The sequence below is a fragment of the Oncorhynchus nerka genome, linkage group LG14 (genome assembly GCF_034236695.1).
Source record: "Oncorhynchus nerka isolate Pitt River linkage group LG14, Oner_Uvic_2.0, whole genome shotgun sequence".
Lineage (NCBI taxonomy): Eukaryota > Metazoa > Chordata > Actinopteri > Salmoniformes > Salmonidae > Oncorhynchus > Oncorhynchus nerka.
Window position 1 is genome coordinate 84,095,525 of NC_088409.1, and position 22,617 is coordinate 84,118,141.

At 42.7% G+C, this 22,617-nt stretch overlaps 1 protein-coding gene across 2 annotated transcripts in view; it reads left to right on the top strand.

Annotated features, from left to right (window-relative positions):
* The window catches only part of LOC115125295 (protocadherin Fat 3-like), a 245,663-nt gene that overhangs the window by 151,863 nt on the left and 71,183 nt on the right, over positions 1 to 22,617 (top strand). For both annotated transcript variants that reach the window (XM_065000500.1, XM_065000501.1), the window contains exons 4-6: positions 9,160 to 9,474; positions 9,728 to 9,938; positions 21,340 to 21,479. In XM_065000500.1, coding sequence (XP_064856572.1) covers positions 9,160 to 9,474; positions 9,728 to 9,938; positions 21,340 to 21,479 — 666 coding nt within the window. The remainder of the gene's footprint in view (positions 1 to 9,159; positions 9,475 to 9,727; positions 9,939 to 21,339; positions 21,480 to 22,617) is intronic.

The following is a 22,617-nucleotide window of genomic DNA, read 5'->3' on the forward strand; positions in this document are numbered from 1 at the left end:
TAGTGCAAAAAAGGTATTATGCGAACAATAGGTATGTAAAGAAATAAAACAACAGTAAAAAGACAGGCTATATACAGTAGCGAGGCTATAAATGTAGCCAGGCTACATACAGACACCGGTTAGTGAGGCTGATTGAGGTGGTATGTACATGAGATATGGTTAAAGTGACTATGCATATATGATGAACAGAGAGTAGCAGTAGTGTAAAAGAGGGGTTGGCGGGTGGCGGGTGGTGGGACACAATGCAGATAGACCGGTTAGCCAATGTGCGGGAGCACTGGTTGGTCGGCCCAATTGTGGTAGTATGTACATGAATGTATAGTTAAAGTGACTTTGCATATATAATAAACAGATAGTAGCAGCAGCATAAAAGAGGGGTGGGGGGGCACACAATGCATATAGTCCGGGTAAACATTTGATGACCTGTTCAGGAGTCTTATGTCTTGGGGGTAAAAAGTGTTGAGAAGCCTTTTTGTCCTAGACTTGGCACTCCGGTAGCGCTTGCCATGCGGTAGTAGAGAGAACAGTCTATGACTGGCCTGTACCACCAACATGCTGTTGTTTCTTCAATAAAGGGATAAAACATCAGACACATTTGACCATAAATATGTTATTCCTTCTTCTAGCCTTTTGTTTGAGCTTCTATGTTTAACTTTCTGTGGAAAGGACAGGTATCGAGTTAATTTCCACAATTTTTATTCATTTTTTTCACCAGAAATGATTGATTTACGGTGACCTTCATGTTTGTGTAAAATATTACTGTTGTCCGATTTTTTTATTCATAGATTTTATGTTTGTATTAAAAAAATGGTTTTCTTTTTCTAAAGGCTATATATCCATTTGCCATTGTTTATCTGGAAAGGAATGTTAGTATACTGCTTTTTGAACTGTGGTATGTTGTTTTCTTAGGTATCTTCAGATGAATTCAATCACAATTTAGAAGTTGGGTAGTGCATCATCACTTTTCCTGTTGCCATGTCAGTCATTACCTTCTCTATAACGTGTCAGAAATGTCCAGATCAACTAGCCCATGTCAGTCATTACCTTCTCTATAACGTGTCAGAAATGTCCAGATCAACTAGCCCATGTCAGTCAATACCTTCTCTATAACGTGTCAGAAATGTCCAGATCAACTAGCCCATGTCAGTCATTACCTTCTCTATAACGTGTCAGAAATGTCCTGATCAACTAGCCCATGTCAGTCATTACCTTCTCTATAACGTGTCAGAAATGTCCAGATCAACTAGCCCATGTCAGTCATTACCTTCTCTATAACGTGTCAGAAATGTCTAGATCAACTAGCCCATGTCAGTCATTACCTTCTCTATAACGTGTCAGAAATGTCCAGATCAACTAGCCCATGTCGGTCATTACCTTCTCTATAACGTGTCAGAAATGTCCAGATCAACTAGCCCGGGTCAGTCATTACCTTCTCTATAACGTGTCAGAAATGTCCAGATCAACTAGCCCATGTCAGTCATGACCTTCTCTATAACGTGTCAGAAATGTCCAGATCAACTAGCCCATGTCAGTCATTACCTTCTCTATAACATGTCAGAAATGTCCAGATCAACTAGCCCATGTCAGTCATTACCTTCTCTATAACGTGTCAGAAATGTCCAGATCAACTAGCCCATGTCAGTCATTACCTTCTCTATAACGTGTCAGAAATGTCCAGATTAACTAGCCCATGTCAGTCATTACCTTCTCTATAACGTGTCAGAAATGTCCAGATCAACTAGCCCATGTCAGTCATTACCTTATCTATAACGTGTCAGAAATGTCCAGATCAACTAGCCCATGTCAGTCATTACCTTCTCTATAACGTGTCAGAAATGTCCAGATCAACTAGCCCATGTCAGTCATTACCTTCTCTATAACGTGTCAGAAATGTCCTGATCAACTAGCCCATGTCAGTCATTACCTTCTCTATAACGTGTCAGAAATGTCCAGATCAACTAGCCCATGTCAGTCATTACCTTCTCTATAACGTGTCAGAAATGTCTAGATCAACTAGCCCATGTCAGTCATTACCTTCTCTATAACGTGTCAGAAATGTCCAGATCATGTCAGCTAATGTTTTTTATTTTGGTTTTTTTAGCCCATAGCTTTTTTTTAAATGTTTGAGTCACTCAAATACAGAGCAAAATGTATAGAAGCTTTAAACCTGCAAAATGTATAGAAGCTTTAAACCTGCAAAATGTTCTCTCCACCAACAAGATGGGTGTGAACAAATGAACATCCACAATAAGGGTTAAGTGGCAATGGTTAAATGGTTTAGTTGAGAGCCTCTCTCTCTCCTGATGAGGTGTGTGACCCAAGTGCTGCATGGACCAGAAGGGATTTTTCACTTGAACAGATAAAACTAAAACACACACACACACACGCGCACACACACACGCACACGCGCACACACGCACACACGCGCACACACGCACACGCACACGCGCACACACGCACACGCGCACACACGCACAGGGTCAAAACCGCTATTCAGTGCAGCGGAAGAGAAAAGTGTTGCATCTGAGATCAAATGCCTGAGACAAAAGCTTGAGTGATATTGGGGAAGAAAAGCCTGCTTCCCGCATCTGAAGAAGGTCAAACGCACAGGATTTGTGTGTGCATGTGTGTGTGTGTGTGTGTTTCTAGTAGAGTAGTGTGTTTCTAGTAGCGTAGTGTGTTTCTAGTGGAGTAGTGTGTTTCTAGTAGTGTGTTTTTAGTAGTGTGTTTCTAGTAGGGTAGTGTGTTTCTTGTAGTGTGTTTCTAGTAGCGTAGTGTGTTTCTAGTAGTGTGTTTCTAGTAGTGTGTTTCTAGTAGTGTGTTTCTTGTAGTGTGTTTCTAGTAGTGTGTTTCCATTAGAGTAGTGTGTTTCTAGTCGTGTGTTTCTAGTAGTGTGTTTCTAGTAGAGTATTGTGTTTCTAGTAGTGTGTTTCTAGTAGTGTGTTTCTAGTAGTGTGTTTCTATTAGGGTAGTGTGTTTCTAGTAGTGTGCTTCTTGTAGTGTGTTTCTAGTCATGTGTTTCTAGTAGGGTAGTGTGTTTCTAGTAGTGTAGTGTGTTTCTAGTAGGGTAGTGTGTTTCTAGTATTTTAGTGTGTTTCTAGTAGTGTGTTTCTAGTAGTGTAATGTGTTTCTAGTTATCAAATCAAATCAAATGTATTTATATAGCCCTTCGTACATCAGCTAATATCTTCAATTGCTGTACAGAAACCCAGCCTAAAACCCCAAACAGCAAGCAATGCAGGTGTAGAAGCACGGTGGCTAGGAAAAACTCCCTACAAAGGCCAAAACCTAGGAAGAACCCTAGAGAGGAACCAGGCTATGAGGGGTGACCAGTCCTCTTCTGGCTGTGCCGGGTGGAGATAATAACAGAACATGGCCAAGATGTTCAAATGTTTATAAATGACCAGCATGGTCAAATAATAATAAATACAGGCAGAACAGTTGAAACTGGAGCAGCAGCACGGCCAGGTGGACTTCGGACAGCAAGGAGTCATCATGCCAGGTAGTCCTGAGGCATGGTCCTAGGGCTCAGGTCCTCCGAGAGAAAGAGAGAATTAGAGAGAGCATACTTAAATTCACACAGGACACCGAATAAGACAGGAGAAGTACTCCAGATATAACAAACTGATCCTAGCCCCCCGACACATAAACTACTGCAGCATAAATACTGAAGGCTGAGACAGGAGGGGTCAGGAGACACTGTGGCCCCATCCGATGATACCCCCGGACAGGGCCAAACAGGAAGGATATAACCCCACCCACTTTGCCAAAGCACAGTCCCCACACCACTAGCGTTTCCAGTAGAGTAGTGTGTTTCTAGTAGTGTGTTTCTAGTAGAGTAGTGTGTTTCTAGTAGGGTAGTGTATTTCCAGTATGGTAGTGTGTTTCTAGTAGTGTGTTTCTAGTAGGGAAGTGTGTTTCTAGTAGTGTAGTGTGTTTCTAGTAGGGTAGTGCGTTTCTAGTAGGGTATTGGGTTTCTAGTAGAGTAGTGTGTTTCTAATAGGGTAGTGTGTTTCTAGTAGAGTAGTGTGTTTCTAGTAGGGTAGTGTGTTTCTAGTAGGGTAGTGTGTTTCCAGTGTGGTAGTGTGTTTCTATTAGGGTAGTATGTTTCTAGTAGTGTAGTGTGTTTCTAGTAGGGTAGTGTGTTTCCAGTGTGGTAGTGTGTTTCTATTAGGGTAGTATGTTTCTAGTAGTGTAGTGTGTTTCTAGTAGTTTTTTTCCAGTGGGGTAGTGTGTTTCTAGTAGAACAATGTGTTTTCAGTAGGTTAGTGTGTTTTCAGTAGGGTAGTGTATTTTCAGTAGGGTAGTGTGTTTCTAGATGGGTAAAGTGTTTTCAGTAGGGTGGTGTGTTTTCAGTTGGGTAGTGTGTTTTCAGTAGGGTAGTGTGTTTCCAGTATGGTAGTGTGTTTTCAGTAGGGTATTGTAGTTCTAGTAGTGTAGTGTGTTTTCAGTTGGGTAGTGTGTTTTCAGTAGGGTATTGTAGTTCTAGTAGTGTAGTGTGTTTTCAGTAGGGTAGTGTAGTTCTAGTAGTGTAGTGTGTTTTCAGTAGGGTAGTGTAGTTCTAGTAGTGCAGTGTGTTTTCAGTAGGGTAGTGTAGTTCTAGTAGTGTAGTGTGTTTTCAGTAGGGTAGTGTGTTTCCAGTAGGGTAGTGTGTTTTCAGTAGGGCATTGTGTTTTCAGTAGGGTAGTGTGTTTTCAGTAGGGTAGTGTAGTTCTAGTAGTGTAGTGTGTTTTCAGTAGGGTAGTGTGTTTTCAGTAGGGTAGTGTGTTTTCAGTATGGTAATGTTTTTCCAGTATGGTAGTGTGTTTTCAGTAGGGTAGTGTGTTTTCAGTAGGGTAGTGTGTTTTCAGTAGGGTAGTGTGTTTCTGGTAGGGTAGTGTATTTCTGGTAGGGTAGTGTGTTTCTAGTAGGGTAGTGTGTTTCTAGTAGTGTAGTGTGTTTCTAGTAGGGTAGTGTGTTTCTAGTTGGGTAGTGTGTTTCTGGTAGTGTAGTGTGTTTCTGGTAGGGTAGTGTGTTTCTAGTAGGGTAGTGTGTTTCTAGTAGTGTAGTGTGTTTCTAGTAGGGTGGTGTGTTTCTGGTAGGGTAGTGTGTTTCTAGTAGGGTAGTGTGTTTCTAGTAGAGTAGTGTGTTTCTAGTAGTGTAGTGTGTTTCTAGTAGTGTAGTGTGTTTCTAGTAGGGTAGTGTATTTCTAGTAGCGTCGTGTTTGACCATTAGGGTAGTGTGTTTGTAACAAGATCCCCAAACTCATGGAAGTTTGTCTTGTTTTCCACGTTTCAGGGTGACTTTTCACCATCTTTCATTACTGTCAGAGAGAGAGAGAAATGCAAGAGAGTGATAAAAAAGGCGTTTAGCCTGTCAAACCAACTCAGAGAAGGTGCATTGTAACTTGGAGCTTCAGTGAAAACAGCATTTTCCCACCCTAGACTATTTTGTCCAAATCATGCTGTGTTGTTGTTGCTTTGTGGTTCTAGTTGAGGCCTTTTTTGCACTACCCTCAATGGCAGACAGACACATATAATCTGCCTTTGGTGTTTCCAACAGCTGGCATTCTTTATTCCCCACCCACCCGTGCTACTCTCTACTCAAACCTACTACTGTGCCCAATCAGACATGTCCTTATGCAACACTCCTCTCAATCGCGCCTCTTAGACTTTTCCCAACCACTTAAATGTCCTGTTTCATGTTAACATACACAACCGTTCAGAAGTTTGGGGTCAAAGGAGTTGCCTGTCCCGGAGTTGCCTCTTCACTGTTGATGTTGAGACTGGTGTTTTGTGGGTACTATTTAATGAAGCTGCCAATTGAGGACTCTTGAGGTGTCTTTTTCTCAAACTAGACACTCTAATGTATTTGTCCTCTTGCTCAGTTGTGCACCGGGGCCTCCCACTCCTCTTTCTATTCTGGTTAGAGCCAGTTTGCGCTGTTCTGTGAAGGGAGTAGTACACAGCATTGTACAAGATCTTCAGTTTCTTGACAATTTCTCACATGGAATAGCTTTAATTTCTCAGAACAAGAATAGACTGACGAGTTTCAAAAGAAAGGTTTTTCTTTCTGGCCATTTTGAGCCTTTAATCAAACCCACAAGTGCTGATGCTCCAGATACTTGTCTAAAGAAGGCCAGTTTTATTGCTTCTTTAATGAGGACAACAGTTTTCAGCTGTGTTAACATCATTGCAAAAGGGTTTTATAAAGATCAATTATCATTTTAAAATGATTAACTTGTATTAGCTAACACAACGTGCCATTGGAACACAGGAGTGATGATAATGATAATGGGCCTCTGTACGTCTTTGTAGAGATTCCATAAAAATTCTAGCGTTTCCAGCTACAATAGTAATTTACAACATTAACAATGCCTACACTGTATTTCTGATCAATTTTACGTTTTTTTAATGGACAAAAAAATGTGCTTTTATTTAAAAAAAATGAAGGACATTTCTAAGTGACCCCAAACTTTTGAACGGTATTGTATGTACAGTATAATACACTGATAGCTCAATAGCTGTTGGGTCTTCTGAAATAATGTCTTTGTATAATCAGAAGCTTAGTGTATACAGTATATTGGTATGTTTTAGCTGCATTAGCGTATGTTCAGTGTATGCTAGCTAGCTTGTCTGTGCTGTCCTTGTGCTGCTGTATGTTGTTGGCAGGCCATGTATTCCCCAGGCTCTCCTGTCTCTCTTTAATTATGTTTCTCTCTTTGGTTCTCTCTCTCCTCTCTCTCTCGTGAATGGAGATCTGTTCATGTCGACCTTTAGTGAATATTGTTGTCCTTCACTGTGGCCGCCACTTGCTTGTTCACCCTTTTCCCTCTCTGTCTCTACCTCTCTCTCACTGTGCTGTACAAAGCGGATTACATTCACCCACAGAGGGGGTCAACCGCCACAGGCTCGGAGGGATGTTCCCAAAGTTCTTCATTTCTCATTCATCCTCTATTCTTCCCTTATGCTGTCATTTAGGTTCCTTTCACACACCCCTGTTGTCTTTCCCAGCTCCCTCCCTCCCTCCTTCTCTCCATTCAATTCAATTCAAGGGCTTTATTGGCATGGGAAACATATGTTAACATTGCCAAAGCAAGTGAGGTAGATAATATACACTAAAATGAACAGTAAACATTACACTCAGAGGTTCCAAAAGAATAAAGACATTTCAAATGTCATATTATGTCTATATAGTGTTGTAACGATGTACAAATAGTTAAACTACAATAGGGAAAATAAATAAACAAAAATATGGGTTGTTTTTACAGTGGTGTTTGTTCTTCACTGGTTGCCCTTTTCTTGTGGCAACAGGTCACAAATCTTGCTGCTATGATGGCACACTGTGGTATTTCACCCAGTAGATATGGGAGTTTACTCTCCCTACCTCCTCCTTACCCCTCTCCCTAGCTACCTCCCTCTCTCCCTCTCCCACTACTACCCCTCCACCACCCCTCCCTCACTCTCTCTCCCACTACTACCCCTCCACCACCCCTTCCTCACTCTCACTCTCTCTCCCACTACTACCCCTCTATCAACCCCCCTCACTCTCTCTCCCACTACTACCCCTCCACCACCACCCCTCACTCTCTCTCCCACTACTGACCCTCCACCACCCCTCCCTCACTCTCTCTCCCACTACTACCCCTCCACCACCCCTCCCTCACTCTCTCTCCCACTACTACCCCTCCACCACACCCCCTCACTCTCTCTCCCACTACTGACCCTCCACCACTCCTCTCTCACTCTCTCTACCACTACTACCCCTCCACCGCCCCTCCCTCACTCTCTCTCCCACTACTACCCCTCCACCACCCCTCCCTCACTCTCTCTCCCACTACTACCCCTCCACCACCCCTCCCTCACTCTCTCTCCCACTACTAACCCTCCACCACCCCTCCCTCACTCTCTCCCACTACTAACCCTCCACCACCCCTCCCTCACTCTCTCTCCCACTATTAACCCTCCACCACCTCTCCCTCACTCTCTCTCCCACTACTACCCCTTCACCACCCCTCCCTCACTCTCTCTCCCACTACTAACCCTCCAACACCTCTCCCTCACTCTCTCTCCCACTACTACCCCTCCACCACCCCTCCCTCACTCTCTCTCCCACTACTAACCCTCCACCACCTCTCCCTCACTCTCTCTCCCACTACTACTCCTCCACCTCCCATCCCTCACTCTCTCTCCCACTACTACTCCTCCACCACCCCTCCCTCACTCTCTCTCCCACTACCAACCCTCCACCACCACCCCTCACTCTCTCTCCCACTACTAACCCTCCACCACCCCTCCCTCACTCTCTCTCCCAGTGCTACCCCTCCACCACCACCCCTCACTCTCTCTCCCACTACTAACCCTCCACCACCACCCCTCACTCTCTCTCCCAATACTACCCCTCCACCACCCCTCCCTCACTCTCTCTCCCACTACTGACCCTCCACCACCCCTCCCTCACTCTCTCTGTAAATCATTAGCATTTCTCTCCGTATTGCGATGGTACCTCCTCGCTGTGTCATTTCTAAAATGACAGATTGACTTTTTAAACAAACCCAACAATAAGCGCTGGGGAAATTAATTGTAGCTTTGTGTTGAATTGATGGCAGCTGGCGACATCCTTTATCTCCCCCCGAAAATGAATATAAATGTGTTTTATGGACGGGACGGCATGGATTCCATCTCTCATTGGCTAACTCATCCTCTGGCCCCTCCCCCTTTTGCATTTATCTACAAGAGGCTCTCCGTCATGGTGGAAGTAGGAACAGAGACAGATTAATTACCTGTCAGAACACAGGAAAGAAGATAAAAAGCAAAGCCATCCCCACTTGGGAAATATGACGATGTGTTCCAGTTGTCAGACAAACGCAGGACAGAATGACCGTTGTAATTAGTTTAGACAGATGAAAAAAACTGATGTGAATCTTAACAAATGTCTTATTTTTTCTCTCTGTTGTGTGTGTTTGTTTACATGTGTGTACATGTTTGTGTCTGTGTGTGTGTGTGTGTGTGTGTGTGTGTGTGTGTGCGTGCGCATACTTGTTTTTTTCTGTCTGTTCGCCTGTGTGTGCATATGTACGTCTCTATGTGCATGTGTGTGTGTCTGTGTTTGTCCCTGTCTCTGTGCGTGCATGTGTGTGTCTGTCTGATTGTCTACGGTTACGTGTGTGTGGATACGCAGGTCACGGTGTCGGACGGCGGTCCCAGCCCCAAACACTCCACGGTGTGGGTGATCGTCCACGTGCTTGATGAGAATGACAACAAGCCCACGTTCCCAGAGAAGGTGTACCAGATCAAGTTACCAGAGAGGGACAGGAGGAAGAGAGGAGAGCCTATCTACAGGGCCTTTGCCTACGACAGGGATGAAGGGGTTAACGCTGACCTCTCCTACAGCATCGTCGATGGCAACGAGGACGGCAAGTTCTTCATCGACCCCAAGACGGCGGTGGTGTCATCACGAAAGCAGTTCACCGCCGGGAGCTACGACATCCTCACTGTATGTGACATTTGAACTTCACTTTGAATCTGTGTGTCTCTTTCCAACCAACTGCCATTCTCTTTGTCTTTTTCTACCCCCCCTCTCTCCCCCATCTCTCCCACCTCTCTCCTCCCCCTCTCTCTCTCTTCCCTCTCTCCTCCCCCTCTCTCTCTCTTCCCTCTCTCTCTCTCTCTCTCTCTCGCTCTTTCTTTCATTTAGACAAATATACAAAAAGCACCTAATTCCAGTCTTGGTTCCTCCCCATCCCTAGATCAAAGCCACAGATAATGGACGCCCCCAGAAGTCGTCGACGGCCCGTCTGCACATCGAGTGGATCCGTAAGCCCTCGGCTTTGGCGAATCCCCTCCTATTCGACGAGCAGTACTACAACTTCACCGTCATGGAGAGCGACAAGGTGGCCGAGATAGTGGGTGTGGTCTCCATGCAACAGAACTCCAATCCCCTCTGGTTCGACATTATAGGTAAGGCTCCGCCCAGAGGCGGGGGCTGGTGGGTGGGGTTTGTTAGTGGGAGGGATATATCTGACTGGCTGAGGTGAGGTCAGTCAGGTAGGCTGTGTACCATTATTGGTGCATGGGGTTTGGGCTGACGGTTTGGTTTGATGTGTGTGTTTGTGCGTGAGGCCCAGCTCAGGGACTGTGACCTCACTGCATGGTCTGTTGCCAGTGTGTCTCTCTCTCTCTCTCCTCTGCCATCCCATGGTCACCATGGCGATTTGAGCACAAACCACCAGCTGTAAAGGTCTGTATGTCAGTGGAGAAGCAATTGAGATGTCTCAAAGTCCCTGTCTGGGAACTCTAATGGAGAAAAATGCCATGTGCTTAAAGGGGTTAATTCACTCTCTTTGGAAGATTGACAACATCTTACATTTTGAAATTAACTGCCCCTTTAAAGTGCTTAAATACAGTGGGGCAAAAAAGTATTTAGTCAGCCACCAATTGTGCAAGTTCTCCCACTTAAAAAGACGAGGCCTGTAATTCTCTTCATGGGTACACTTCAACTATGACAGACAAAATGAGGGGAAAAAATCCAGAAAATCACATTGTAGGATTTTTAATGAATTGATTTGCAAATTATGGTGGAAAATAAGTATTTGGTCACCTACAAACAAGCAAGATTTCTGGCTCTCACAGACCTGTAACTTCTTCTTTAAGAGGCTCCTCTGTCCTCCACTCGTTACCTGCATTAACGGCACCTGTTTGAACTTGTTATCAGTTTAAAAGACACCTGTCCACAACCTCAAACAGTCACACTCCAAACTCCACTATGGCCAAGACCAAAGAGCTGTCAAAGGACACCAGAAACAAAATTGTAGACCTGCACCAGGCTGGGAAGAGTGAATCTGCAATAGGTAAGCAGCTTGGTTTGAAGAAATCAACTGTGGGAGCAATTATTAGGAAATGGAAGACATACAAGACCACTGATAATCTCCCTCGATCTGGGGCTCCACGCAAGATCTCACCCCGTGGGGTCAAAAGGATCACAAGAACGGTGAACAAAAATCCGAGAACCACATGAACCTAGTGAATGACCTGCAGAGAGCTGGGACCAAAGTAACAAAGCCTACCATCAGCAAGGGCATTGAAGATGAAACGTGGCTGGGTCTTTCAGCATGACAATGATCCCAAACACACCACCCGGGCAACGAAGTAGTGGCATTCTAAGGTCCTGGAGTGGCCTAGCCAGTCTCCAGATCTCAACCCCATAGAAAATCTTTGGAGGGAGTTGAAAGTCCATGTTGCCCAGCAACAGCCCCAAAACATCACTGCTCTAGAGGAGATCTGCATGGAGGAATGGGCCAAAATACCAGCAACAGTGTGTGAAAACCTTGTGAAGACTTACAGAAAATGTTTGACCTCTGTCATTGCCAACAAAGGGTATATAACAAAGTATTGAGAAACTTTTGTTATTGACCAAATACTTACTTTCCACCATAATTTGCAAATAAATTCATAAAAAATCCTAATGTGATTTTATGGATTTTTTTCCTAATTTTGTCTGTCATAGTTGAAGTGTACCTATGATGAAAATTACAGGCCTCTCTCATCTTTTTAAGTGGGAGAACTTGCACAATTGGTGGCTGACTAAATACTTTTTTGCCCCACTGTATTCATGCTGTTTTTTTGCCATGAGGATTTATCCTCATTCTACCAACTACAGCTGCTAAGAAATATGTCTTTGACATGCTGATTTCAGAAACAATTTAATTTGTCTTATTCTCACGGTAAAGAATGTTGTGTAAGATCAGTGGAATGTCCCTTTAAGAGGCTTGAAATGCCAGGGACATGCCACACCAAGTATTTTTTAAATCTGAAACATTTTGATATTTTGAAGTCTAATCCCTATCCACATAAAAGACTCAACAAGGTTATGTCATGTTCCGTTTTCATATCTGCAGTTTTCTGCAAACAACAGCGACATTTAACAAGTTCACATTGTTTGGTAAATGAATTACTGTCAAAGCTAGTCGGTTTTAATCTTGCTTTAATAATTGTCATTCGTTTAATAAACATTGTAAAATCCATTTAGTTTTATTCGAAATTAAGTTTTGTTAGAATTAACAAGATTAGGCTGTTCAACTTTCTAGGAATTGATTGTGGTCCGTCTATATAACTATTTTTTATATAATGTAATATAATATTTATAAAGCTGACAATTCTCTAGCCGAACTGCACTGTGGGTAGTTAAGTTTATGTTGAGCGCATTCAGTCCAGAGACAAGTGGATGGACTACACGGTCATTTCCCAGAATGCTCCATGATCCATCTCTCTTTTGTTGTCACTGAGCAGTGGCGGTCAGTGTGTGTTCCAGTGGGAGATACCTTCTGGCTTGTGCTTCCAGCTCTAAGCTCTCTCTGACTATGGCTGCTCTCTCTGGCCTACTACTCTACTCTCCTGTATACCCCTCTCCTCCTCTTTTCTCTGCTCAATGCCTCACCTGTTTTCTACTCTGGAATCACATCTCTCTCTCCTTCTCTCTCCCTCCTTTTAATTCATCCTCCCTTTGACCTATGTATCTCCCTGTCCTTCCATTCTTTCCTTACTTTACTCACCTTCTCTTTCCTCCTCCTCTTCCAACCCTTTTACCATTATCATTCCTCACCCTCATTCCTCACCCTCTCTCTTTCAACATCCTCCCCTTTTACCATTATCATTCCTCACCCTCTCTCTTTCCCTCTCCAACCCTTTTACCATTATCATTCCTCACCCTCATTCCTCACCCTCTCTCTTTCAACATCCTCCCCTTTTACCATTATCATTCCTCACCCTCTCTCTTTCCCCCCGTTTCTGTCTCACATCCACTCCCCTTCACACCCTCTCCCCCTGTCTCTCTTCTTTCCTTTCTCCCTGTCTCACTCTTTCTCTCCTGTTCTCTCCTCTCTCAATGCTTCGTGTCTGGAAGGTCCCAGGCCTTTCCGTGAGATGTTCTATATACTGCAGACGGCTTGTGGCAGGAACTGTTCCACAGAAGGTATCTCAGTTTGACTCCGAACTGCTTTTTTCTGCTTCCTTTTCCTTTCCTTCCTCTTTTATTTTAGCCATCATTCACCTGTGCTTTACCCATCATTCACTGTGTGCCCAGTGCTGCTCACGCCTTCTTCTGATTGGTTGGTTTGAGACAAAGGGGCGGGGCAGGTAACAGGGGTTTTCCCTACACAGAAGCTCGACAGAGTGGATGTGTGTGAGTTTGTGTTTTTGTGTGTGTGTGTTTGTGTAATGTACATCCCACACAGAAGCTCAACAGAGTGTGGATGTGTGTTTTGGTGTGTTTGTGTGTGCTTCCCACATGTATAATGTACACTGTAACTCTTTCTTCCAAGGTTAACATAAGTGATTCGTTTTCGAGAAATTCCTTGCTGTACTAAATTGGCTATCAGACTCTGTGGTGTCCCTTTATAGTGAAGCCCATATCTGCTGCCATGGCAACGGTCCCTGAGCGACCCTGGCGACAGCTTTGTCTAATGACCTGCTAAAGCATCAGTGTTTGGGGAAACATCACGCCCACCATCCCTGAGCTGTCAGCGACACACACACACACACACACAGAGGTGGAAACACACGCACAAGCACACACACATGCAGGAACACACGTACGGACACACACAAACACTTACCCACACAAAACAATGCACACACTCTTTTGTACTCACACAGACACACATACACGCACACACACACATACAGACACATACACACACACTACATTATTACATACACCTCCCACTGACAACCCAATTAAGTGGATGGCTGATTAGTGGGAGTTGTGGGTTAGGGGTGAACACATGGTCACTGTGCCCCTGGTTAGAGAGGGTCCCTCACTGTAACTGTCTGTTGCTCTGCCACAGGCACCTTTCCAATCAGAGGAACCAACAGGGAGAGGATGGAGGGAGAGAGAGGGAGAGGCGAGGGGTAGAGATAACGATAGAGAGAGGGAAAGAGAAAGAGGACAGGAGAAAATGAGAGAGGGACCGAGTGAAGAAGAGATGGAAAGTGGAGGAGTGAAATGAGAGATTTATTAAAAATGGAAGGAGCAGAGGTCAGAAGAGAAAGAGAGGAGAAGAGGAGAGACTTATTAAAGAGAGAGGGGCTTAGTGGAAGATGGAGAAAGGAAACACATAGGTGGTACAGCATCAGGGATGGATTGGATTAGAGTGAGGAGATGGAGGGAGTGTTATAGGAAAATGCCCAGGTGTGTGTGTGTGTGTGTGTGTGTGTGTGTGTGTGTGTGTGTGTGTGTGTGTGTGTGTGTGTGTGTGTGTGTGTGTGTGTGTGTGTGTGTGTGTGCGCTCAGGGGCCAGGTGAGAGTAGAGGAGCTAAACACTGTGATTCATTTACGGGCCACACCCAGACAGCCCAGGCCATTATTCACCAGAAGACCGCACGCACACACACACCACGCTCACACACTGACACACACACACTTAATTATGCACCTGCACACACACACACGTAAACACTAATCCACTGCTAAACGCATTACTGCCCAGAAAGTAAAACATAGTCATTTGACTATAATTTAGCTGCTATTAAACCTCCTAAACACACACACACACACCGTCCAAACGGCTGCTGTTTTAATCACTCAACGTTTACCATGTTAACCACCCAGCCAGCACATCCTATAAACACATCATGAAGTTGTCCTCTTATAGACGAGCCACCACAACCCTACGCTATATTCTGAGCAGATGGGTTCTGTACGTCAAGTCAATCCAGACAGCTGTGTTCTATATATCAAGTCAATCCAGACTTCTATATATCAAGTCAATCCAAACTTCTATATATCAAGTCAATCCAGACAGCTGTGTTCTATATATCAAGTCAATCCAGACTTCTATATATCAAATCAATCCAGACAGCTGGTTTCTATATATCAAGTCAATCCAGACTTCTATATATCAAATCAATCCAGACAGCTGGTTTCTATATATCAAGTCAATCCAGACTTCTATATATCAAATCAATCCAGACAGCTGGTTTCTATATATCAAGTCAATCCAGACTTCTATATATCAAATCAATCCAGACAGCTGTGTTCTATATATCAAGTCAATCCAGACTTCTATATATCAAATCAATCCAGACAGCTGTGTTCTATGTATCAAGTCGATCCAGACTTCTATATATCAAATCAATCCAGACAGCTGGGTTCTATATATCAAATCAATCCAGACAGCTGTGTTCTATATATCAAGTCCATCCAGACAGCTGTGTTCTATATATCAAGTCAATCCAGACAGCTGGTTTCTATATATCAAGTCAATCCAAACAGCTGGTTTCTATATATCAAGTCAATCCAGACAGCTGTGTTCTATATATCAAGTCCATCCAGACAGCTGTGTTCTATATATCAAGTCAATCCAGACAGCTGGTTTCTATATATCAAGTCAATCCAGACAGCTGGTTTCTATGTATCAATTCAATCCAAACAGCTGGTTTCTATGGATCAATTCAATCCAGACAGCTGGTTTCTATATATCATGTCAATCCAGACAGCTGTGTTCTATATATCAAGTAAATCCAGACAGCTGGTTTCTATGTATCAATTCAATCCAAACAGCTGGTTTCTATGGATCAATTCAATCCAGACAGCTGGTTTCTATATATCATGTCAATCCAGACAGCTGTGTTCTATATATCAAGTCCATCCAGACAGCTGGTTTCTATGTATCAATTCAATCCAAACAGCTGGTTTCTATGGATCAATTCAATCCAGACAGCTGGTTTCTATGTATCAATTCAATCCAAACAGCTGGTTTCTGTGGATCAATTCAATCCAGACAGCTGGTTTCTATATATCAATTCAATCCAAACAGCTGGTTTCTATGTATCAATTCAATCCAAACAGCTGGTTTCTGTGGATCAATTCAATCCAGACAGCTGGTTTCTATATATCAATTCAATCCAAACAGCTGGTTTCTATATATCAATTCAATCCAAACAGCTGGTTTCTATATATCAATTCAATCCAGACAGCTGGTTTCTATGTATCAATTCAATCCAAACAGCTGGTTTCTATGTATCAATTCAATCCAGACAGCTGGTTTCTATATATCAAGTCAATCCAGACAGCTGTGTTCTATATATCAAGTCAGTCCAGACAGCTGGTTTCTATGTATCAAGTCAATCCAGACAGCTGTGTTCTATATATCAAGTCAATCCAGACAGCTGGTTTCTATGTATCAATTAAATCCAGACAGCTGTGTTCTATATATCAAGTCAATCCAGACAGCTGGTTTCTATATATCAAGTCAATCCAGACAGCTGGTTTCTATATATCAAGTCAATCCAGACTTCTATATATCAAGTCAATCCAGACAGCTGTGTTCTATATATCAAGTCAGTCCAGACAGCTGGTTTCTATGTATCAAGTCAATCCAGACAGCTGTGTTCTATATATCAAGTCAATCCAGACAGCTGGTTTCTATGTATCAATTAAATCCAGACAGATGTGTTCTATATATCAAGTCAATCCAGACAGCTGGTTTCTATATATCAAGTCAATCCAGACAGCTGGTTTCTATATATCAAGTCAATCCAGACTTCTATATATCAAGTCAATCCAGACTTCTATATATCAAGTCAATCCGGACTTCTATATATCAAGTCAATCCAGACTTCTATATATCAGGTCAATCCAGACAGCTGTGTTCTATATATCAAGTCAATCCAGACAGCTGTGTTCTATATATCAAGCCAATCCAGACAGCTGTGTTCTATATATCAAGCCAATCTAGACAGCTGGGTTCTATATATCAAGCCAATCCAGACAGCTATGTTCTATATATCAAGTCAATCCAGACAGCTGTGTTCTATATATCAAGCCAATCTAGACAGCTGTGTTCTATATATCAAGTCAATCCAGACAGCTGTGTTCTATATATCAAGTCAATCCAGACAGCTGGGTTCTATATATCAAGTCAATCCAGACAGCTGGTTTCTATATATCAAGTCAATCCAGACAGCTGGTTTCTATATATCAAGTCAATCCAGACTTCTATATATCAAGTCAATCCAGACTTCTATATATCAAGTCAATCCGGACTTCTATATATCAAGTCAATCCAGACTTCTATATATCAGGTCAATCCAGACAGCTGTGTTCTATATATCAAGTCAATCCAGACAGCTGTGTTCTATATATCAAGTCAATCCAGACAGCTGGTTTCTATATATCAAGCCAATCTAGACAGCTGGGTTCTATATATCAAGCCAATCCAGACAGCTATGTTCTATATATCAAGTCAATCCAGACAGCTGTGTTCTATATATCAAGCCAATCTAGACAGCTGTGTTCTATATATCAAGTCAATCCAGACAGCTGTGTTCTATATATCAAGTCAATCTAGACAGCTGGGTTCTATATATCAAGTCAATCCAGACAGCTGTGTTCTATATATCAAGTCAATCCAGACAGCTGGGTTCTATATATCAAGCCAATCTAGACAGCTGGGTTCTATATATCAAGTCAATCCAGACAGCTGTGTTCTATATATCAAGTCAATCCAGACAGCTGTGTTCTATATATCAAGTCAATCCAGACAGCTGGGTTCTATATATCAAGCCAATCTAGACAGCTGGGTTCTATATATCAAGTCAATCTAGACAGCTGGGTTGTATATATCAAGCCAATCCAGACAGCTGTGTTCTATATATCAAGTCAATCCAGACAGCTGTGTTCTATATATCAAGCCAATCTAGACAGCTGGGTTCTATATATCAAGCCAATCTAGACAGCTGGGTTGTATATATCAAGTCAATCTAGACAGCTGTGTTCTATATATCAAGCCAATCCAGACAGCTGGGTTCTATATATCAAGTCAATCTAGACAGCTGTGTTCTATATATCAAGCCAATCCAGACAGCTGTGTTCTATATATCAAGTCAATCTAGACAGCTGGGTTCTATATATCAAGCCAATCCAGACAGCTGTGTTCTATATATCAAGTCAATCTAGACAGCTGGGTTCTATATATCAAGCCAATCCAGACAGCTGTGTTCTATATATCAAGCCAATCTAGACAGCTGGGTTCTATATATCAAGCCAATCTAGACAGCTGGGTTCTATATATCAAGCCAATCTAGACAGCTGTGTTCTATATATCAAGTCAATCCAGACAGCTGTGTTCTATATATCAAGCCAATCTAGACAGCTGTGTTCTATATATCAAGTCAATCTAGACAGCTGTGTTCTATATATCAAGTCAATCCAGACAGCTGTGTTCTATATATCAAGCCAATCTAGACAGCTGGGTTCTATATATCAAGCCAATCTAGACAGCTGGGTTCTATATATCAAGCCAATCTAGACAGCTGTGTTCTATATATCAAGTCAATCCAGACAGCTGTGTTCTATATATCAAGCCAATCTAGACAGCTGTGTTCTATATATCAAGTCAATCTAGACAGCTGGGTTCTATATATCAAGTCAATCCAGACAGCTGTGTTCTATATATCAAGCCAATCTAGACAGCTGTGTTCTATATATCAAGCCAATCTAGACAGCTGTGTTCTATATATCAAGCCAATCTAGACAGCTGGGTTCTATATATCAAGTCAATCCAGACAGCTGGGTTCTATATATCAAGCCAATCCAGACAGCTGGGTTCTATATATCAAGCCAATCTAGACAGCTGTGTTCTATATATCAAGCCAATCTAGACAGCTGTGTTCTATATATCAAGCCAATCTAGACAGCTGTGTTCTATATATCAAGTCAATCCAGACAAAGCATGACTGTGATGGTGATGCCAATTCAGTTTTATCCTATGTCCCCGGTCCAGCCTATACCAATCAATCCCAGAAATCCCAGACTCCCTACTCACTCAATCAAACTATATCTCAGCCATGTTCTCAACCGATTGAAGCTAGTTAGCGAAGGATTCGTTGTACTCATTAACTAATTTCTGAACAGAGTGACGATTGTCCTCCTTTCCCTCTTCTTTTGTTAATTTGCTTTGTTTTATCTATTTACGCCAAACACAAACTTTTTCCCATCCTCCTTCGTTGAAAGGAAGATAAATATGCCTGCCAGAGTGTTTTTAAGCACTGGAGCGGCTTCCCTTACTAATCTGAATGGAGACTCTGAGGGAAGCAATTTTAGCATTCAACAGAGGGTTTAATAACAGCCATGTCGCTGTGGGTTCGGTTTCCCCTCTATAATTTGGTGGAAGGGAACTGTTCTTTTTCCGGTCGCCCGGGTTTCCGCCGTGCCAAACCTCAGTGCCTCCTTTCCCAAAATGGAGGGTTGGGTTGGTTGGGTCATATAGGATGGCTCCAGACAGACAGACAGAGGCACTTCTGAAGCCTCCATAGTTGGATTTGAATACTCTTAAATGTCTTATTTTTCATAATACTGTACGCTTTATGTTATTGTCATGTATGTTGCACTCCTCTAATGAGTGTAAAATCATCTGTTACGGATATGATTCTTCTCAGCATACTGAACTGTAAAAGCACTAGATTACTGTTAGCAGAAGTGAATGGAAAGAGAAAGGGGCGTGGCTGTTTTTAGTGTCTTCCTTTTGAGGAAAGCTATTAGGACTCCATCACTGGAGTTATAATTGTTTAAGAGACAAATGATGGAGAACTGGAAGTGTTTATCCTAACCCAAGCACAAATAGGACACACACACACACGCACGCACGCACACACACACACACACACACACACACACACACACACACACACACATGGTTGAGTGGTGGAGCGTTATAGCCTTAGCTGATGCTGGGCTGAGGTCATGGCTTTATTAAACAGAGACGCCGGGGTGGAATCCCTTTGAGTCTGCACCACGAGTGCCACACACACACATAATCTCAGTCATACACACACACACACACACACACACACACACACACACACACACACACACACACACACATAATCTCAGTCATACACACACACACACACACACACACACACACACACACACACACACATAATCTCAGTCATACACACATGCTCATTCAATATATTTATACATTTCTTAATTCCGTTCTTTTACTTTTAGATGTGTGTGTATTGTTGTGCATTGGTAGATATTACTGCACTGTTGGAGCTAGGAACACAAGCATTCCGCGACACCCACAATAACATCTGCATGTGACCAATACAATACAATGTGATTTGATTTGATAGTATACACACAGGCATGCAGACAAGCAGACACTTTCTCACATTCTCTTACCCTCACACACATACTCTGGACCCTTACATCACACCACACTCTGAGCTGTGAGCTGGGATCCGCGTGAGGCCTAAATGTCAATTTAAATCAATTAGGTAGCAGAGATGAGGCTGTGGTTAAATTACAGCCGGTCTTAGTGGGCTCATTTCAGACTCAAACCCATTCACGGCTGGAGCTCCATTGACACAGGCTCTGTGAATTCAGTCTTTGAGGGCTCTGTGAATTCAGTCTTTGAATGCTCTGTTAATTCAGTCTTTGAAGGCTCTGTTAATTCAGTCTTTGAATGCTCTGTTAATTCAGTCTTTGAAGGCTCTGTTAATTCAGTCTTTGAAGGCTCTGTTAATTCAGTCTTTGAAGGCTCTGTTAATTCAGTCTTTGAAGACTCTGTTAATTCAGTCTTTGAGGGCTCTGTTAATTCAGTCTTTGAAGGCTCTGTTAATTCAGTCTTTGAAGGCTCTGTGAATTCAGTCTTTGAATGCTCTGTTAATTCAGTCTTTGAAGGCTCTGTTAATTCAGTCTTTGAAGGCTCTGTTAATTCAGTCTTTGAAGGCTCTGTTAATTCAGTCTTTGAGGGCTCTGTTAATTCAGTCTTTGAGGGCTCTGTTAATTCAGTCTTTGAGGGCTCTCTTGTTTACTGGGTCTCTGTCTTTTAATTGTTATTTGGAAGAGGAGGAAAGACTTCAGTTTGTCACAGTCTCATTGGATCTGTCTGAACCTAGTAATTACTCACAGATTGTTAGGAAGACACACACACACACACACACACACACACAGACACTTGTATTTGTGAACCAAGTGATTGTGCATGCCCACTCCCTATTAGTTTATGTGTGTGCACTTTTTTGTGTAATGTTGTATTTGTGTGTGTTTGTGTCTATTTATGTATTCCCTGGCAGAGAGCCAAAAATGGTTCAGATCATACACTCCCCACAACACTGTCACAGCCACAATTCAGTCTCCTTCTCTGTTTTTCACTACCACAGATCCATACACTTATTAAAAAATATTTTTACGTGTGATAGAGTTTGTGTGTGAGAGGTAAAGAGAGAGAGAGAGAGAGAGAGAGAGAGAAGAGCATGTGAGTGAGAGAGAAAAGAGAGTGTGATATTAATAAACAAGTCCCCCCCATCTGTCTCTAAACCCCTCTGCTCTCTATCCCCCCCTCCTGGCCAGGCGGTAACACTGACAGTCTGTTTGACATAGAGAAGGGCGTGGGCACCATCATCATCGCTAAGCCTCTTGACGCTGAGCAGCGCTCCTTCTACAACATGACTGTGGAGGTGACGGACGGGACCAACTCTGCAGCCACACAGGTACTGCAGCTGGAGACGCAACATATCATATCTCTATTTATTCTCAGAAAGAGACAAATCTCCTACCTGTACATGTTGATTTTGGCGTGCTACCACCTATACATCTGAATATGCATAAACACGCATGCACCCTCACACACACCCTCATAAAGTACATGATAAACCACATACAGTACCAGTCAAAAGTTTGGACACACCTACTCATTCCAGGGTTTTTCTTTATTTTTACATTCTATATTGTAGAATAATAGTGAAGATATAAAAACTATGAAATAACACATATGGAATCATGTAGTAACCAAGAAAGTATATTTTATATTTGAAATTCTTCAAAGTAGCCACCCTTTGCCTTGATGGCACCTTTGCACACTCTTGGCATTCTCTCAACCAGCTTCATGAGGTAGTCACCTGGAATGCATTTCAATTAACAATTTCGATTAACAGGTGTGCCTTGATACAAGTCAATGTGCAGAATTTCTTTCCTTCTTAATGTGTTTGAGCCAATCAGTTGTGTTGTGACAAGGTAGGCGTGGTATACAGAAGATAGCCCTATTTGGTAAAAGATGAAGTCCATATTATGGCAAGAACAGCTCGAATAAGCAAAGAGAAACGACAGTCCATCATTACTTTAAGACGTGGTCAGTCAATCCAGAAAATTTCAAGAACTTCAAAGTCTCATGAGGACCGCCACAGGAAAGGAGGACCCAGAGTCACCTCTGCTGCAAAGGATAAGTTCATTACAGTTAACTGCTCCTCAGATTGCAGCCCAAATAAATGCTTCACAGAGTTCAAGTAACAGCCACATCTCAACATCAACTGTTCAGAGGAGACTGTGTGAATCAGTCCTTCATGGTCAAATTGCTGCAAAGAAACCACTACTAAAGGATAATAATAAGAAGAGACTTGGTTGGGCCAAGAAACACGAGTAATGGACATACGGTTGGGAATCTGTCTGATGAGTCCAAATTTACCATCTTTGGTTCCAACTGCCGTGTCTTTGTGAGACGCAGAGTTGGTGAACGGATTATCTCTGCATGTGTGGTTCCCACCGTGAAGCATGGAGAAGGAGGTGTGATGGTGTGGGGTGCTTTGCTGGTGACACTGTCAATGATTTGTTTAGAATTCAAGGCACAGTTAA